Source organism: Carassius carassius, chromosome 11 (genome assembly GCF_963082965.1).
Source record: "Carassius carassius chromosome 11, fCarCar2.1, whole genome shotgun sequence".
NCBI classification, from domain to species: domain Eukaryota; kingdom Metazoa; phylum Chordata; class Actinopteri; order Cypriniformes; family Cyprinidae; genus Carassius; species Carassius carassius.
In genome coordinates, this window is record NC_081765.1 from 12,238,506 (window position 1) to 12,253,261 (window position 14,756).

Genomic DNA, 14,756 nt, shown 5'->3' on the forward strand with positions numbered 1-14,756 from the left:
GAAACCTCCTTAAAAGTTTTGTGACTCATGGAAAATAGCTGTGGCAGCAGTGGTTTCACATTAAAAGGCATTGTGGGTAACTGGTACGGTAACTGCAGTGGCCTGAGGTGTAATGGAAGTAGTAATGAACCATTTATTCTACCCAATAGCCAGTAAATAGTTCTCAGATGCTCAAAAAAAAATTCTAATTGTGGTTTTGTAATATTTCTCTTAATGTAATCACAATGTGTGCATGTGCACATTTTTAATTGTCTCAGTCTGTTTCTCGTGTGTCTGGTGGTTGTGGGCACTTTTTAGAGGACATATGCTGGTGTGCATGCATGCCTGTGTGCGATCATGTGTGATTGTTCTGTCATTTGATATGTAAGGAGTGTTTGCCTGTGTGTGTAAGACTTGTGTATAAATCAGCACTGGTAGAAGTCTTCTCTTATTTAGAGAACACTAATATTGTCTTACAATGTTTTCCAGTGCACAGTAAATGCCTTAATTCTAATTTATGTCTAATATTCTATTTTTATTTTTTTTTAGAATCTACCACCATTGCTGACACTGCCACGCCTACCCTCCCTCCTCACAAGGAGATGAATACTGCCCACAGGACACCAGGTAGTCAAACAGGGCACCTTACATGAATATATTACTGTAGTGAATGAGATCTGATCTCATTACAGAGTGGAAATCAATCAATTCAATCATATCTATGTGTATTACGAAGACTCAAAACTTAACTAACATGTATTGAGAATATCAAGTATAGCATATTCAGTCGTGAGTGTTTAGATAAGCAAGCATTTCAGTATATCACACATGCACACATACACTTTTATTTACAGTACTCTTCAGTGTAATTGCAGCATTACTTTTCCCAGAGCTCTAATAACAGATTGCCGCCCCTCCATTTGTACACACTTATGTGTTGATGAGTAGAGGCTCGCAGCATGAACACTAACATTATGCTAACTAGCATAGCAGCATGCCTTTGGATGGATGGCTGACGGAGGCCTGCTAAATGCTGAGGCACAGTGCTCCATGTAGCTGAGGCTGTGCTGGAGTGTGTTGGTGTCTGCATGTTAAAACAGCATCAGCAGCAGCAGAACCAGTCAGTACATATGCAGTGAGACTGAGATCCTTCAAATGCAGTCAGAACACTGTAAACTGTCTGGTACAGTGTGACAGGAATCTGTGCATATTCACTGAAATGGCAATCTTTCATATGCAGTGAGGCTGTAAACTGTCACCTATAGTGAAACTGGAATCTGTCACTTACAGTGAGACAGGAATCAGTCAAGAACAGTGATACAAGAATCTGTCATATATACTGTATGGGAATCTGTTGCATACAATGAGGTAGGAATATCTTATGTGCAATGAAACTGGAATCTGTAACATACAGTGAATCAGGAATCTATTACATAAAGTCAAAAGGCAATCTGTCACATACATCAAGATACAAATTTGTATGGATACAGTGAGATGGGAATCTGTGTATGGTAAATTAGATAAATCATATGTTCATATATAATATATAAAATATACAAGTGCAAAAAACATTTAGTAGGAATATGGAGGCTTCACACCAAGATAATTTTTCACAAAGTATAGCATGAATATAAACTGCAGTGGGTAGGTTGAATTCAGTCAGCTGTGCATTTAGACAAATATGTCTATAGATTTCATGAGACACATACAGTGTCTGTGTTATGTGTGTGTTATGGGAGAGCCTATAGCAGAGTCTGAGGACATGGAAAATGAGTATAATCTGGTTTGCTCTCTTTCTCTCTCTCTCTAGCTCCCACCACTCTCTCGTCTCTGGGGGGTCTGTGTGACTTTGAGCATAGTATGTGTGGATGGACCCACGACCCCATATCTGATCTGAAGTGGTCTCTGTATAGTTCCTCTAGTCCTACACTGGACCTGACATTGGGATCTGACAGTAAGTCCATCTTAATACATTATTATTACATAGCCTAAAACAAAGAAACAAATATTTACACTAATCTCTTCAAATATGAACATAAACATTGGGAATCTAGGGATAGCAGTGGGAATATAGGAAATGTTGAGAAGAAAAGGTGTGCTTGTCTAGTAAGAATTGTTGAGAAAATAAACTGGGACAGTGGTAGAAGGTCTGAAAAAAAGTTTAGTGCTGTATGGTGACTTGCTGTGAAAACACTGCACGAAAGACGCTTTCAGACCTTCCTTTGCCCTTGTTCTCTTTACTAGCAATTACACACACACGCACATGTTCTTACCTATCATATTCCATCCATCCGTCTCATTACAGGTGTGTAATTAATGTGATAGTTGAAATCTGCTAATAGCATCTGTCACTCTCTGTCCATCCTCACTCTACCTCTTGTACATTTCCTCATATCCCTGAGCTTACCTGACCTTTATCATCCCCGTTGGAATTTTTTTTTTTTTTTTTGAGTGCTTCACTAATTCTGAACGCTCGCTCACACACACACACACACACACACAAATGTACAGTTATCCATGTATCCCCCATGAATTCTTGGAGCACTCTGCCTTGTGAGGCTGTTAAAACAATCTTTGCTGTTTTCCACATGTCAGGTTTTAAAGAGAGATCCAGGAGTCAAATGCAAAGAATCCTCTCCTGTTTTAACCATTCCCAAATTAAGAGCACTCCCAAGCCCAAGACCTTCTCTTGTGTTTCTTCCATCTCTTTTACACCAGATGTGTCACTTCACATTCCTTACCTTCTCCAAACAAACTGTGTAGAGTACATCATCTGGGGCCAAAAAGTAACCTTCTCCATTGATTGTATTCTCTATTGAAGTGTCAGAGTGTATTGTCATATATATATATATATATATATATATATATATATATATATATATATATATATATATATATATATATGTATGGTTTTTTTATATCTAAATTATTTATTGTTATTAGAGTTGATGTTTTGTATGGAAGCCTGTAAAAAAAAATTATATCAAGTAATATTGTGAGATATAAAATCACAATTAAGAGATAAAAAGTTCAAACTTGTAGTAAGTTTTTTTTTTTTTTTTGCATACTTGTGGAGTATGTTGCTGGCTTCACTTCCCAGCATCCCTGGACAAAAACTGCTCAACTCATTAACTTTATAGCACAGCTCAATTCAATAAAACTTTACAGTCAGCTGTGTAGATTCTATGGCTCCTGGAGCAGCACTCCAGAGTGTTTATACCCCAGTGTTTAAACCAGGAAACAGAAAACCAGAGGTCCAGAAAGGGTTAATACGCAGTCAGCCTAATTAACTCTAGATGTAGAAGGTTCCACTTAAAATCAGTAAACCCAGAAGCACTTTTCCCTGCCCTCCGGTTACCTCACAGGCACATCAACCTAAGCTAAACAGTCTCCGAGCTATGGTGAACTTTCCCTGTAAAAGGGTAATTCATTTTCTTATATGGATACCCAAGATCAAACAGAGGAAACTCTTATGCATTAATTAAAAGAATAATCTATTTAGGCATCTCATTCAGGAGGACCAGCGACTGCCTGATCAGATCTCTGATTTCAGTGCTTTATTTTAAATATATTTGGGATGATAAATGTGTCAAAGTAGGGCGAACGGAAAGTAACGACTATGCCATTTCTCTGTACATCAGTGGAAGGTAGTAGAATTCGTATTATAGCTGAGGCAGCGTGGGTAATGATGATAATTTTTGGTGCCACACTGTCCAGTCAGATCACTCACAAAGTGTTTCCCAGCCTCCTCTCTGATCATCACTTTCCGCTCTTCCTCTCTTCTCCCATTCATTTTTCTTTCACTTTACTGAGATGTCCACATTGGGATGTGACCGAGATTGTGTTGTAAGGACTCTTTCCTCTGGACACAGAGGAGATGTGCTTTTACGTCGGAGCTGATTTTCTACTTCCCTACACTTAAAAAAAAAAAAAAAATCAATTATTTATCACTTTGCAAACATAAAGACATACCAGAATGTTCAATACAATGTAACAGTGAGAAAGAAACAGAAAAAGGGAGAATTAAAAATTGGCTTGATCAGTGATTTCCTAATGTTCCTGGATCTACATCCTGGTTGATTTAGGGTTAAAGTTTTGGTTTAGGGTTGGAGAGTTAGGAACATGTGTCTTTGACAGCAGTGTTGTTCCAGTGTTGTTCTCTTTTTTGTCTACAGATTTTGGAAATTTCCTGTATGTGGAGGCGAGTCCTAAGTCAGAGCCACAGCGTGCACGGCTAATGAGCCCATCCGTGGGACCCGAGCGCCGTCCCGTCTGTCTGCTCTTCTACTACCAGCTGCAGGGTGAAGGTCAGGACAGCCTCCGTGTGCTGCTCCGGGATGATGACCTGGAGGAGACGCTGCTCTGGGCGCTGAAAGGAGATCAGGGGCCCATGTGGAGGGAAGGCCGCACCATCCTGCCTCAGTCTCCTAAAGAATATCAGGTATGACAGTTTATATAAAGGTGGAAAAGGACTTGAGAGTAAGACAGGATGAACTGATACCAGCCAATCTGAATGTAGTCCTTAATTCTCTTTTTTTTCTCTCTAATTTGTAAGGTTGTCATCGAGGGCTTCTTCGAGCATGGCAGTCGAGGGCACATCTGGGTCGACAATATCCATATGAGCTCCAGCATCGAGCTTGAGCAGTGTACACGTAAGTATTAACATCTGGTCTTTCCTTCTTGTCTTTCTTTTATTGTCACCCACCATATTTGTCTCCACGGACCAAATTAACATCTGCCAAGCACCAAATGCAAGTAAAATTTGCTTTGACAAGTAAAAAAAAAATCCTTTATATCAATAAATTATAAAATTAAATGAAATAAAAAATGTTAAAACCTGGCAAAAACATAATAAAAAAATAATTAAATAATAATTTTATTTATATGTTTACATTTTTGTTTTTAAATAGAAATATTGAAAATATAGTTTTTGGCCACTAAAAATATTTATAGATTTTAAGAAGAAAAAAAAAGTTCATACTTTTTTCGAAATTTACTCCGCATTGGCAGACAGAAACTTCATTTTGTTCCCTGCATGTCACCTAATGATCCATTCTGCTTTCCATGCCCACCCTACTCTTCCTATTCAAGCCCAAGAAAAAAAAATTCACATGGAAAGTGTTTTTCAAGTGCTCAGCTTGCACAAAAACTAGCTGAAAACTAGGCCACACTCACCCTGTAGGCTCTGATCCCAATCTATGTTTCATTAGTTCCTATTCCTTCTTCTCTTTTATTTGTAAACAGAGCTTTCCAGCGCCATGCCAGGGAATAACCAGGCAGGCCTGCTCTCGACGGTGCAGCTTTTCACAAACACAGAACAGACATTAATGTCGAACAAAGCTACAAAGCCAGTCACACACAATGCTGTGAAGGTTATTTACTGAGCAAAACATTGCTGTTCCCTCTGAGGATGCCATTACTTATTATATTTAAACTATGATCAGCAAAAGTAGGATTAGTTATGAATCAAAATTGATGTGAGGTCTCATAAACACTTTCAATCAGTTGCTCATGTACACATTTCTGCCACAGGCCCCCAGCTTTGGGCCTGCTCTTATTAATAAAAGCTGTTCGATGTATATGCGCCAGCCCTGCGTAGCTGCCAAATCTGTCCCTTCTCTCTGCAGAGTTCCCTTTTAAAGCGACTGCATTCCAAACATTCTGAATTGCCATTCTTTCTCCGGCATTCTGAGTGTGTGCACAGCACAGTTCGCCAAATGACACCCATTCTCCTCCCTTCTTCACTTTTTATCTATTTTGTGTTTCTCCTTAACCTGTGTTTGTAATTACAGACCCCTCTACAAGACAGAAGTCTTTATGATGAGCAAAAGGGTTTCTGGGGAGTTGTGTTAATAATTTTACATATGTAGTCAAAGGGGCTGTAAGCGCTTTTTAATGAATATCACGCAGGAAATGTTCCTACATGTCAGTTATCACTCAAATAGGAGTCTTGGGATATCAGGATGTATTTAGACTGCTGAAAGGTTGGATTTTGGAGAGTTAGTGAAATGGTTAGCATCGCTCACAGCACCTCAGAATTCATTTGGTCAAGGAACTGGAGCTTCAGAGTAATTTATTCATATGATATTAACCATACTCAATCACATGTGTCAGAATTCTGCCTCCGCCATTGTTGTATATGTGGATATATTTAATTTTTGCCAGTTTCTTTAACTAAATCTTACTTTTTTTCTCTCATTTCAGAACCCTTCGCTGCATTCCCCCCTGAAATGACTGGTGAGTTTTCTAGCATATTGTCATTTCCTGTACCAATGTTTGTGCTTCCTGCTTGTTGGCTAGCAGCTTGCATCACCTGAAGGGCTTTTGAGAATCATTGTACTTTTGGTTGAGCTTCACACCAGCAGCGCACAGAGATTCTGTAGAGACTGTTTCCAATCCCACAACAAAGTTTAAGTGAAGTGAGATTCAGCACCAGTGCAGTTTATGTGTTTATTTGTGCATTTCAGTGACGTTGGTGTCTTTGTCAAATCATTGATGTCATCATTATTGTCCTCACCATTATTATTTATTATTATTATTATTGGATATTTGGAGCATGGGCTATATTCCAGCATGCATCTGCAGCCCCACATCATGTGCTGTGTTATATGGTGTCGATGTCATGCCTAAACATCATCAAATGTGGCCGTGGATTCAGTTGGCATGTATGTCTACCCCTGAGATTTCATTATGATTTCTCACCAAATTCTATAATATGAATAATAATAATAATAATTTTATATTGCATCTTAATTATATTAATTGCTATTCAAGGTGCTTCACAGATCAGAATGTAAAATGAAAAATAAAATAGACACATCATCTGAATTTTTTGAATCTTCTGAGACAAAGTTGATACAAAACATCAATGAGAACTGTTTTAAAACTATTTCAGCCTCCTGAACTATGAGATCTTTCCTCTGGGGTGACATCGCACTGTTATTCTTCATCAAATTTTAAACTATCAAATAAATACATGCATACATAAGTTTATATTCTTACAATTGTTAAACACTGTAATGAGAACAGCAAAACTCTGATATCGACGGTACACATCAAATGTGTGAGCATAGCATTGGTGGTGTGTTTGAGCTACTGCGCTGCTATGGATGTCATGTTTATTCCCCAACAGCTGTATGATTATATGAGTTAATCAGAATCAGCTGCAGTGGAATAATCCTCATACACTCCATTTTAAATGATTGTGGAGCACACAAGCCCACTAATAACATATTTCTATATAACTACTTTTTTTAACTGAAGTGGAAATGATTCCCAGTGTAAGTAGATTCATTTTCCCATAGCAGTCAGAATTCCTAGATTACATGCATGCTTAGATGAGAGAAAGATGAAATGGAGGGAATAGAAAGAGTGATTGGTGGAGGTATGCGTGTGTGTATACACGTGTGATGGGTGAGCAGTTTTCCTGCACTGCTGGGTTGAGTTCATGGAAGACTTTGGCTTGAGGCAGATGAAGCTGGCACAGATCCATTTATGCAAGAAAACAGAACTTTCCCCCAGAAAGAAAAACTACTGAGCACGCACACACACATAAACTCACACAAACACACACTCGCCAGTATACTGCATTACAAAAGAATAACTGAGAAAAGATGCTGACATCGGCCGTATCTTATGACACTTTATGCTTTTATGACCTTTGCATTTGGTTGCATATGAAATTAGGCGCAGATTCCACATAGAATTAGCACAAACTATCTGAGATGTCTTATCTGTTCACAACCAATAAAACATGTCTGCACTCTTAATGTGATTTAGAAGGACTAAAGTCAGTCGGAACAGTAATCAAGCACCCGCGGACAGGCGACGTGCATGTGCATTTGCGTGTCTGTGTTTGTTTTGTTTGTATGCAGCACCAAATCAGAGCAAAATCATTCACGTACAATCCAAGATGGCTTGAAGCTATGCAGTCTGCATGCCTCTCTACCCCAAGCCAACTCTTCTGTGTCTCTCCACCAGGGGGAGCCTCACCTGGCTGGAGCGACCCCACTGTTGACACCACAGTGTCCCTGCAGCCCATGCCCACCTACTGGTATTACCTAATAGCCGGAGGTGGTGCCATTTTCCTCCTGGGCTGCGTCACGTTGGTCATGGTGCTGTGCTGCCATCGCTACCACCTGGCAACCAAGAAGAGCCAGCACTCTGTGTCCTACCAGAGCACATTCACGGGACAGTACACAGGCAGCGGCCCCAGGGGTCTCTCCGGACCTGGGGTGGAGCCGATGCTAACGATTAGGTTAGAAAAGCAAGAACCCTGCTCCCAGTGTTGAGATGACACCAATGAACAACTTCCTTCCGCTGTTTCAAGAGGACATCTAGGTAGTGTCCTTTAAAGTCTAGGATAAGGTAAAGAAGATGTACACAAGTACAAGCACCAGAGTTGACGAGTTTTCTGTGACTCTTGTGGAGCTCCAGTGCAGTGAAGGAGAAGATCTGCTGTGGCGAAGGCACATCCTGCCAAAATCCTGACTGGCAGGACCCCTTTTCCCCTTCTGTCTCTCTCTCTATCTCTCTCTCTATGTGGATGGGAACCTTACTGTGAAAAGCTCTAATCTCCTGTTCATGACCAATCCTATTGTACAGTCAAGAGAACTCAGCAGCATTGCCAAACTCTGAGGAGAGCCTGCAAACAGCGGCGGGAGGAAGGCATTGGTGCAAAAAAGGAAAACCAGGAAACCTTTCCTTGCATGTGAGCCGCATCTCATGTGCACATAGGAACGCCTTGAGGCTTGAGGAGTTTGACAAGAAGTTTCAAAGAGACAAAAGCATGAACGTTGAACACTCTAGCACACATGTTCTTGCTAGAGAATCTGTCTCTTCACAGGATGTGTGTGGAAGGGTTAGGTACCGTGTAATGTACTGAATTGTTAAAATCTTGGTACCTCTACAAAGTGCTTTAGTTATGAGGACTGGTCCTTTTATTTTTATTTTAGAGCTTGAGCAGAGCAATGGATTCGGTCCGTTCCAGTGATCTGTTTGGTCTCCTTTGACTATTGAATGAAGCTTCTTAGGCTTTTTTTGTTTTCTGAGAGTTCATTTTGAGCATCTGTCAATATGTGTCTACATATAAACTCTTCTTTTCTGAAAGTCACTGGGGCTTTGGCACTCACATTATGTCTGAAGTGATACAGTATGTTTTTTGCCTATATGCAAAGGTCACATGACCCCGCCTTAGGTCGCTTCATTGGCATTGGGCTAGTTCAAGCCGATCACTGTTCTTATTTATTATTTAATACTTTCGTATTCAGACTCAGCCGAAATGAACCGAAGTGCACATGCAGCTTACTGATACGCTGACTTTGTTTCTATAGCTAATGCTAAAGCAGTGTGTATTTGTGTGTTGTTTCCCCAGAGATTTTGATTAAACATAGTCTTGTAAAAGAGCAGAAGCGGAGAGCTTTGTAAATCTGCCAAATGTCAGATGGTGCAAGAGCGCTTCGCTAGCTGATTTTGCTTCAGGGAGCCAGTTGGCACATTAGCATGGTAGTTGGAGCCCATTTCCAAGTCCACCTTCTATAGTGTCACTCAATACACCTGCTGATGTCTTACTGAATTACTAGCCAACCTCTTATCTGTATTTTTTTGGGAAGCTTTCTGCCAATTTATCAGTCGAATTAGCAGACAGTGAAAAATATAAACAGCATTTTGTTTTATTAGCATTATTTGCATATGACAATCTTGTTGCAGATTTTTTTTTTTATCATTTAACATATCAAAACATATTATATATATGCAGGAGAAAGTTTTAAAATGCACTTCAAAATCATTTTCTCTGTGTCCTTATGCGAGTATTTGCTTAATCTCTTTCGTGTGCCACTTGAAACGTAGCAGTATACCTCTGAAAAGAATACCATGCTATGTTCTGCAATGTTTTGTCCAAGTACATAGTGTTCGGTGTTCTCTTCTGTGCTAAACAAACACAAAAAAATAGGCACCATCAGAGCTCAGGGTGGAAATTACCCCAACAAAACATTTTCCTCTGTACACATAAAGAATCTGAGGCTTCATCCATTACTAAAAGCATCTGTCAGGCGGGCACGTCAGATTTTGGCTTCATCTAAAGCAATTGGGATGAAAGGAGAAAGTAAATCCTGATATCTTGTTATGCCCTGCATCTGGCAATAGGTGAAAATAATCCCCCATCACGGACGGGCTGGCTCTTTTTCACTCGTTTATCTGTTCTTCGCGAAAGAATGTGTGTGGAGATGGAAGGCGAGATCAAAGAAAACCCTGTTCTAAATATAGACTTCCTCTGCAAAATCCAGGGTCTGAAGGGGTTTGTTTAAAACACAAAAGCACATGAAAGATCCTCATAGACAGCATGAGAGACCACCTGACCTTGCAGAACCTTTGTAGAGCATTGTCTCCTCTTTACCTACGTAATCCTCTTTAGAGTAAAGTGTATTCTGGGGAGATGGGACACATGGCAGCTTTCATGCTAGACATAAATTCAGCTCAATTTTGAGTCATGTCTTCTCTGTTGCACTGCCATATTTTGCAATGTCTTGCTTTTTTAAGGCAGAATTTGTGATATGCAACACATGAGTTTCTGTGCCCCCCAGTTGAATGTATATTAACACAAGTGTCAGATTTGTCTGTCTTGTCTTGTCTTGAGCAATTATACCATTTAACTCCTTGCTTTTGACATTTGTTTTGAGCAAGATGCATTTTTTTGAAAAGTCCTGGTTGTTCATATGCCTGTATGATTAGTGTATCAATTTATATCATGCATTTAAACAGTCGTGATGCTGTATTTCCTTTTTTTTTAGTCTATATTAATTAATTTCATTTCATTCTAAGTTTTTCTCTTTACTATTTAATCTGAGTTGCTTACAAATGACTTCAGTTGATCATAAAATGTTTTTTAATCTACTGTGGCTGAGACTTCGTTTGAACCTTTTCATATTTCTAATTAGGTAATGGACCAGATTACATTTTATTAAGCCCATTGTATGCATTCTTGCTGGGAGGTTTTTTTTTTTTTTTTCTGTCTTTGCTGTCTCTCAAAATATATTAATGTGCAAAAGCACTCAAAAGGGGCCCCATATGATGCCAAGAGTCTGTCTCTGATAGTACCTGCACAAAACAGCATATGCTTTCACCCCTCCTCAGAGACAGAGACCGGAAAAGGCAATAGACGTCTGAAGTGTCTGTCTGGAGAAACTGAATTTTAACGTGCAAAAAAAATCCAGGTTGTAAGCTGTATATGTTTTGCATAAAAAAGTTTGAATTTGATTAAAACAGTTTGTCTATTGAGGTATTTAATCATGTTTACTGAACATGGCTTTTGGATGTTCATTATGTCGACATTATGCTTAATTTGCATCAGTTTGATACAAGTTCAGATGGGTTTGTGGTTGTGTGCACTTTTTTGTCCCTTGCCATCTATATAAGCTTTTTCATTTCTCTTTACAACAGCATTTCAGCCTGTTCAGATACATACAGTATGGGGTATATTTTAGCTTGTTGAATTTTGTGGTCTTGGAAATGTAGTATGGAATGTTACAATAAAATGATATTTTTCTACAAACTGCAGCCAAAGTGGTTTGTGCCCTTTTAATGGCTATTTAATGATGAATAAAATATGCTGCACCTCCATAGCTCCAGTTCTTTGTAACCAAGTCTGTGTGATCATCAGGGGTCAGTTTTTGTTGGCCATTTTGTGCTCTCACATTATACTGGTGTTTTTGGCTCATGGAACAATAATGTCCTTTAGTTTGAATATACCAAAAGAGCTTTTTTTGTATACTAATTTTGACATTGAGTTTCCTTTGGGTTGTGTTTGTCTTCCAAACAGAACGAAGACCCGAAGTCCTTGGAAATAATCGTTTATTCAATGGCAGAGAGCATATTGGTCAAGGTAAATCTATTCATCAACCTTCATGCATGCATTGACTGGTGTATTTTAATAATAAACACAAAGGGGGACTGAAACAGAAAGTACACAAGCACACAAATGTGGACATGAATGCCTAGCCAATACATTATAAGCGCACAGTCCCTTTATTATTCGGCCAGGAACAAATTTCATTACTCAGGCGATAGAGTTACCTTCAGATATCTGTGCCATAACAGAATGTAATATTATTCATGTAGTCTGACATATACAAGAATACAGCACACTCAGCAAGATTCACTTCAAACTTTATAGAAAGCAATTGCTTTGCCATGATAGCAGCTGATTGAAAATAGAAAACTGACTACAAGAATACTATACCACCTACTATTGCATCAATCATTCTGACTTTTGAAACAACATTTTTTATTCATCACTATTTTATACAGACATTAAGTCTTGTTTTCAGTGTACTTGCATTCAATAACTATGCAATAACTGAAAAACATTCTATTAGAGCACAATATAAAATGTATTGTTTTGTCTCTCCTGTTTCCAGGGTTCCCGTTCCCTGCCTGGACCACACCCAACCCCTCACAAGAACCTCCAGTGACGCGGATTTCAGAGAAAGACAACGCCTGGCTGTACACCCTTGATCCCATCCTGGTCACCATCATCGTCATGAGCTCCCTGGGCGTTCTGTTGGGAGCGGTTTGCGCCGGGCTTCTACTCTACTGCACATGCTCCTACAATGGCCTATCATCTCGCAGCACCACCACACTGGAGAACTACAACTTCGAGCTGTACGATGGCATCAAGCACAAGGTGAAGATCAACCAGCAGCGCTGCTGCTCCGAGGCCTGACGGCAGCCAATCAGAAGAGGTGCTCTTTCCGCTCGTGAACTGGGTGCTGGCCTGATCCAAAACTGTGAATGGACTTCATGTCGCTAATATAGGGCTGATCTCTGACTGGGATTGTTAAAGGATCACTGGGAGCATAGAGGCTTCCTGTGGACAGCTCAATGGGAGTAAATAGTGATCAACACATATCAACCTAATGACTTTCCCCCCTTCAAAAAAGAAAAGAACTTTAAACAAATGTATATTGCTATAGATTTGTAAAGAAAATGCAATCTAATAATGCTTAATGGAAGTTAGAAGAAAGAGAGGCACTAGATGACAGACTGCTTGTGAAATTTCTGCCTCTATTGTGTGAAAGCTGTGGCCTAGAATATTGTGGACATTTGCTTTAGTTTAGACTTGTGTCTCTTCGCTGACCCACTTAAGTTCCCATTCCCATCTTTGCCACTTTTCACAATCATTTGAACTGTCAATGCCTCTTATGAAGGTTTTATACTTCAGTTCAGTCATTTTGTAGCATAATGTTTTTGTTGTGGCTATTAGACAGCGGGAAAGAAAACATGCTGTATTACATTCTGAAAAAATCTTTTATATTGAAGTATTATGATTATTATGTCTTTTTTTCTCTTTCCCGTTTTTTTTTTTTTTTTTTACTGTTGGATTTCCAAGCATAGTGTTGAAGACTCTGTGCGGACAATTCAAACTAATTCATCGCAACCTATGGATTGCTAAGGATTCAGAGCCACTGAGCTAAAGAGTGTTGAGAGAGTTGAAAGAGAGAGAGCATCTTCAGTTCTCTCCTCCTCTCTTTACTCTATTCTTGAAGTAACAAAGACTCAAGCTGGCAGAGCGACTATGGTGAAGGAACTGAAGAATCCCCAAGCCACTTTCATGTACAAACAATCGAGCCTTAAGCAAACTGTTTTGGAGGAGAGCCATGTTGAAACACCAGTCCTTGGGTTTGAAGCCACTGGGGCCTCGGAGGGGTCAGGCCTTGCACTTGCTTTCTTTCATTTCACCTGTCTGTTTACTTCATGGTTTATTTTGGGCTGCTGAAAATGAAGGCTGACAAGACCAGGTTTGGTGCAAGTCTGAGAAAAGGGTGAGAATTTCACAGAACGTTTCACCTCTAGGTGAAGAGAGTGATAGAACGAGTACACACATGGGGGAAGTGTGTGTAAATGTCTTACTTGTACCTCAGACTGGCCTCTCACTCCCCAGAGCCACACTGCGAGTTCTGTTGACTTGTGGGTAAGCGAGGGGGTGGAGGGGCTCGTCTTCTTAAGGAGTGCGCAAAGCAGCCGGAGACCGGGATTGTTCAGTTGTTGGGAGACAGAGTAATGAAGAGGGAGAGATTGTGTGTATTCAGCTCAGTTTTCATTGGACTCTGTTGACTCTTTTCCAAGTGCCTTGGAGCTCTGGCCTGTTTTGGCTTTGCTGCAGAGCTGTGATAGTATTACCTCGTCTGTCTGGGACAGGAGGCCAACACCAAAAGACATGGAGATCCCGGCTCTGGTCAGAACATTCAAAAATTGTTATTTGTAGACTTTGTACAGCAAATAAAATGCTTTTTTATTGTTATTATTATTATTTAATAAAGTATGATTAACAATACTTATGACTGGTGTTTTTATTTTTTATATATATATATAAGTCTATCTGTCTGTCTATTTACCCATCCATCCGTCTGTCTGTCTATTTGTGTAGACTATCCTCTTTATTGAGTTCCACTGCACGTCGATCCTGTAGGAAAATCTCAAACATTGGTAGGGTAATTTTCACATCAAGTCCATTTCAGTCCCATTTAAGTTCAGCTCATCTCAGACGATCCATTGAAATCAGTTTGCAATCTTAATTCAGCGTCGCGACCTTGCTGTGTTGAAGGGAGGCAGACGAGAGGTGAGCACCACTGTCTCCAAAACACTGTTAGTTTATAGACAGCCCTTCAGACTAGACCACACGATCCAACCAAACACGTAACCTCCATACATGGACAGAATTTCTGAAGTAAAATATATCATTAAATATATCACGTGATCTTGTATTTAACTTTAAACAT

At 39.6% G+C, this 14,756-nt stretch overlaps 1 protein-coding gene across 2 annotated transcripts in view; it reads left to right on the forward strand.

Moving 5' to 3' along the window:
- The window catches only part of LOC132152771 (neuropilin-2-like), a 77,135-nt gene extending 62,824 nt beyond the window's left edge, over window positions 1–14,311 (forward strand). The window contains exons 11-17 of one of the 2 annotated variants that reach the window (XM_059561644.1): window positions 529–606; window positions 1,790–1,933; window positions 4,155–4,420; window positions 4,535–4,631; window positions 6,184–6,216; window positions 11,798–11,860; window positions 12,396–14,311. In XM_059561644.1, the coding sequence (XP_059417627.1) occupies window positions 529–606; window positions 1,790–1,933; window positions 4,155–4,420; window positions 4,535–4,631; window positions 6,184–6,216; window positions 11,798–11,860; window positions 12,396–12,700 (986 nt within the window). In that variant the 3' untranslated portion in view covers window positions 12,701–14,311. Of the gene's footprint in view, window positions 1–528; window positions 607–1,789; window positions 1,934–4,154; window positions 4,421–4,534; window positions 4,632–6,183; window positions 6,217–7,959; window positions 11,220–11,797; window positions 11,861–12,395 lie in introns of those variants that run through there. The other variant, XM_059561646.1, reaches the window with a different exon arrangement.
- The last annotated feature ends 445 nt before the right edge of the window (window positions 14,312–14,756 follow it).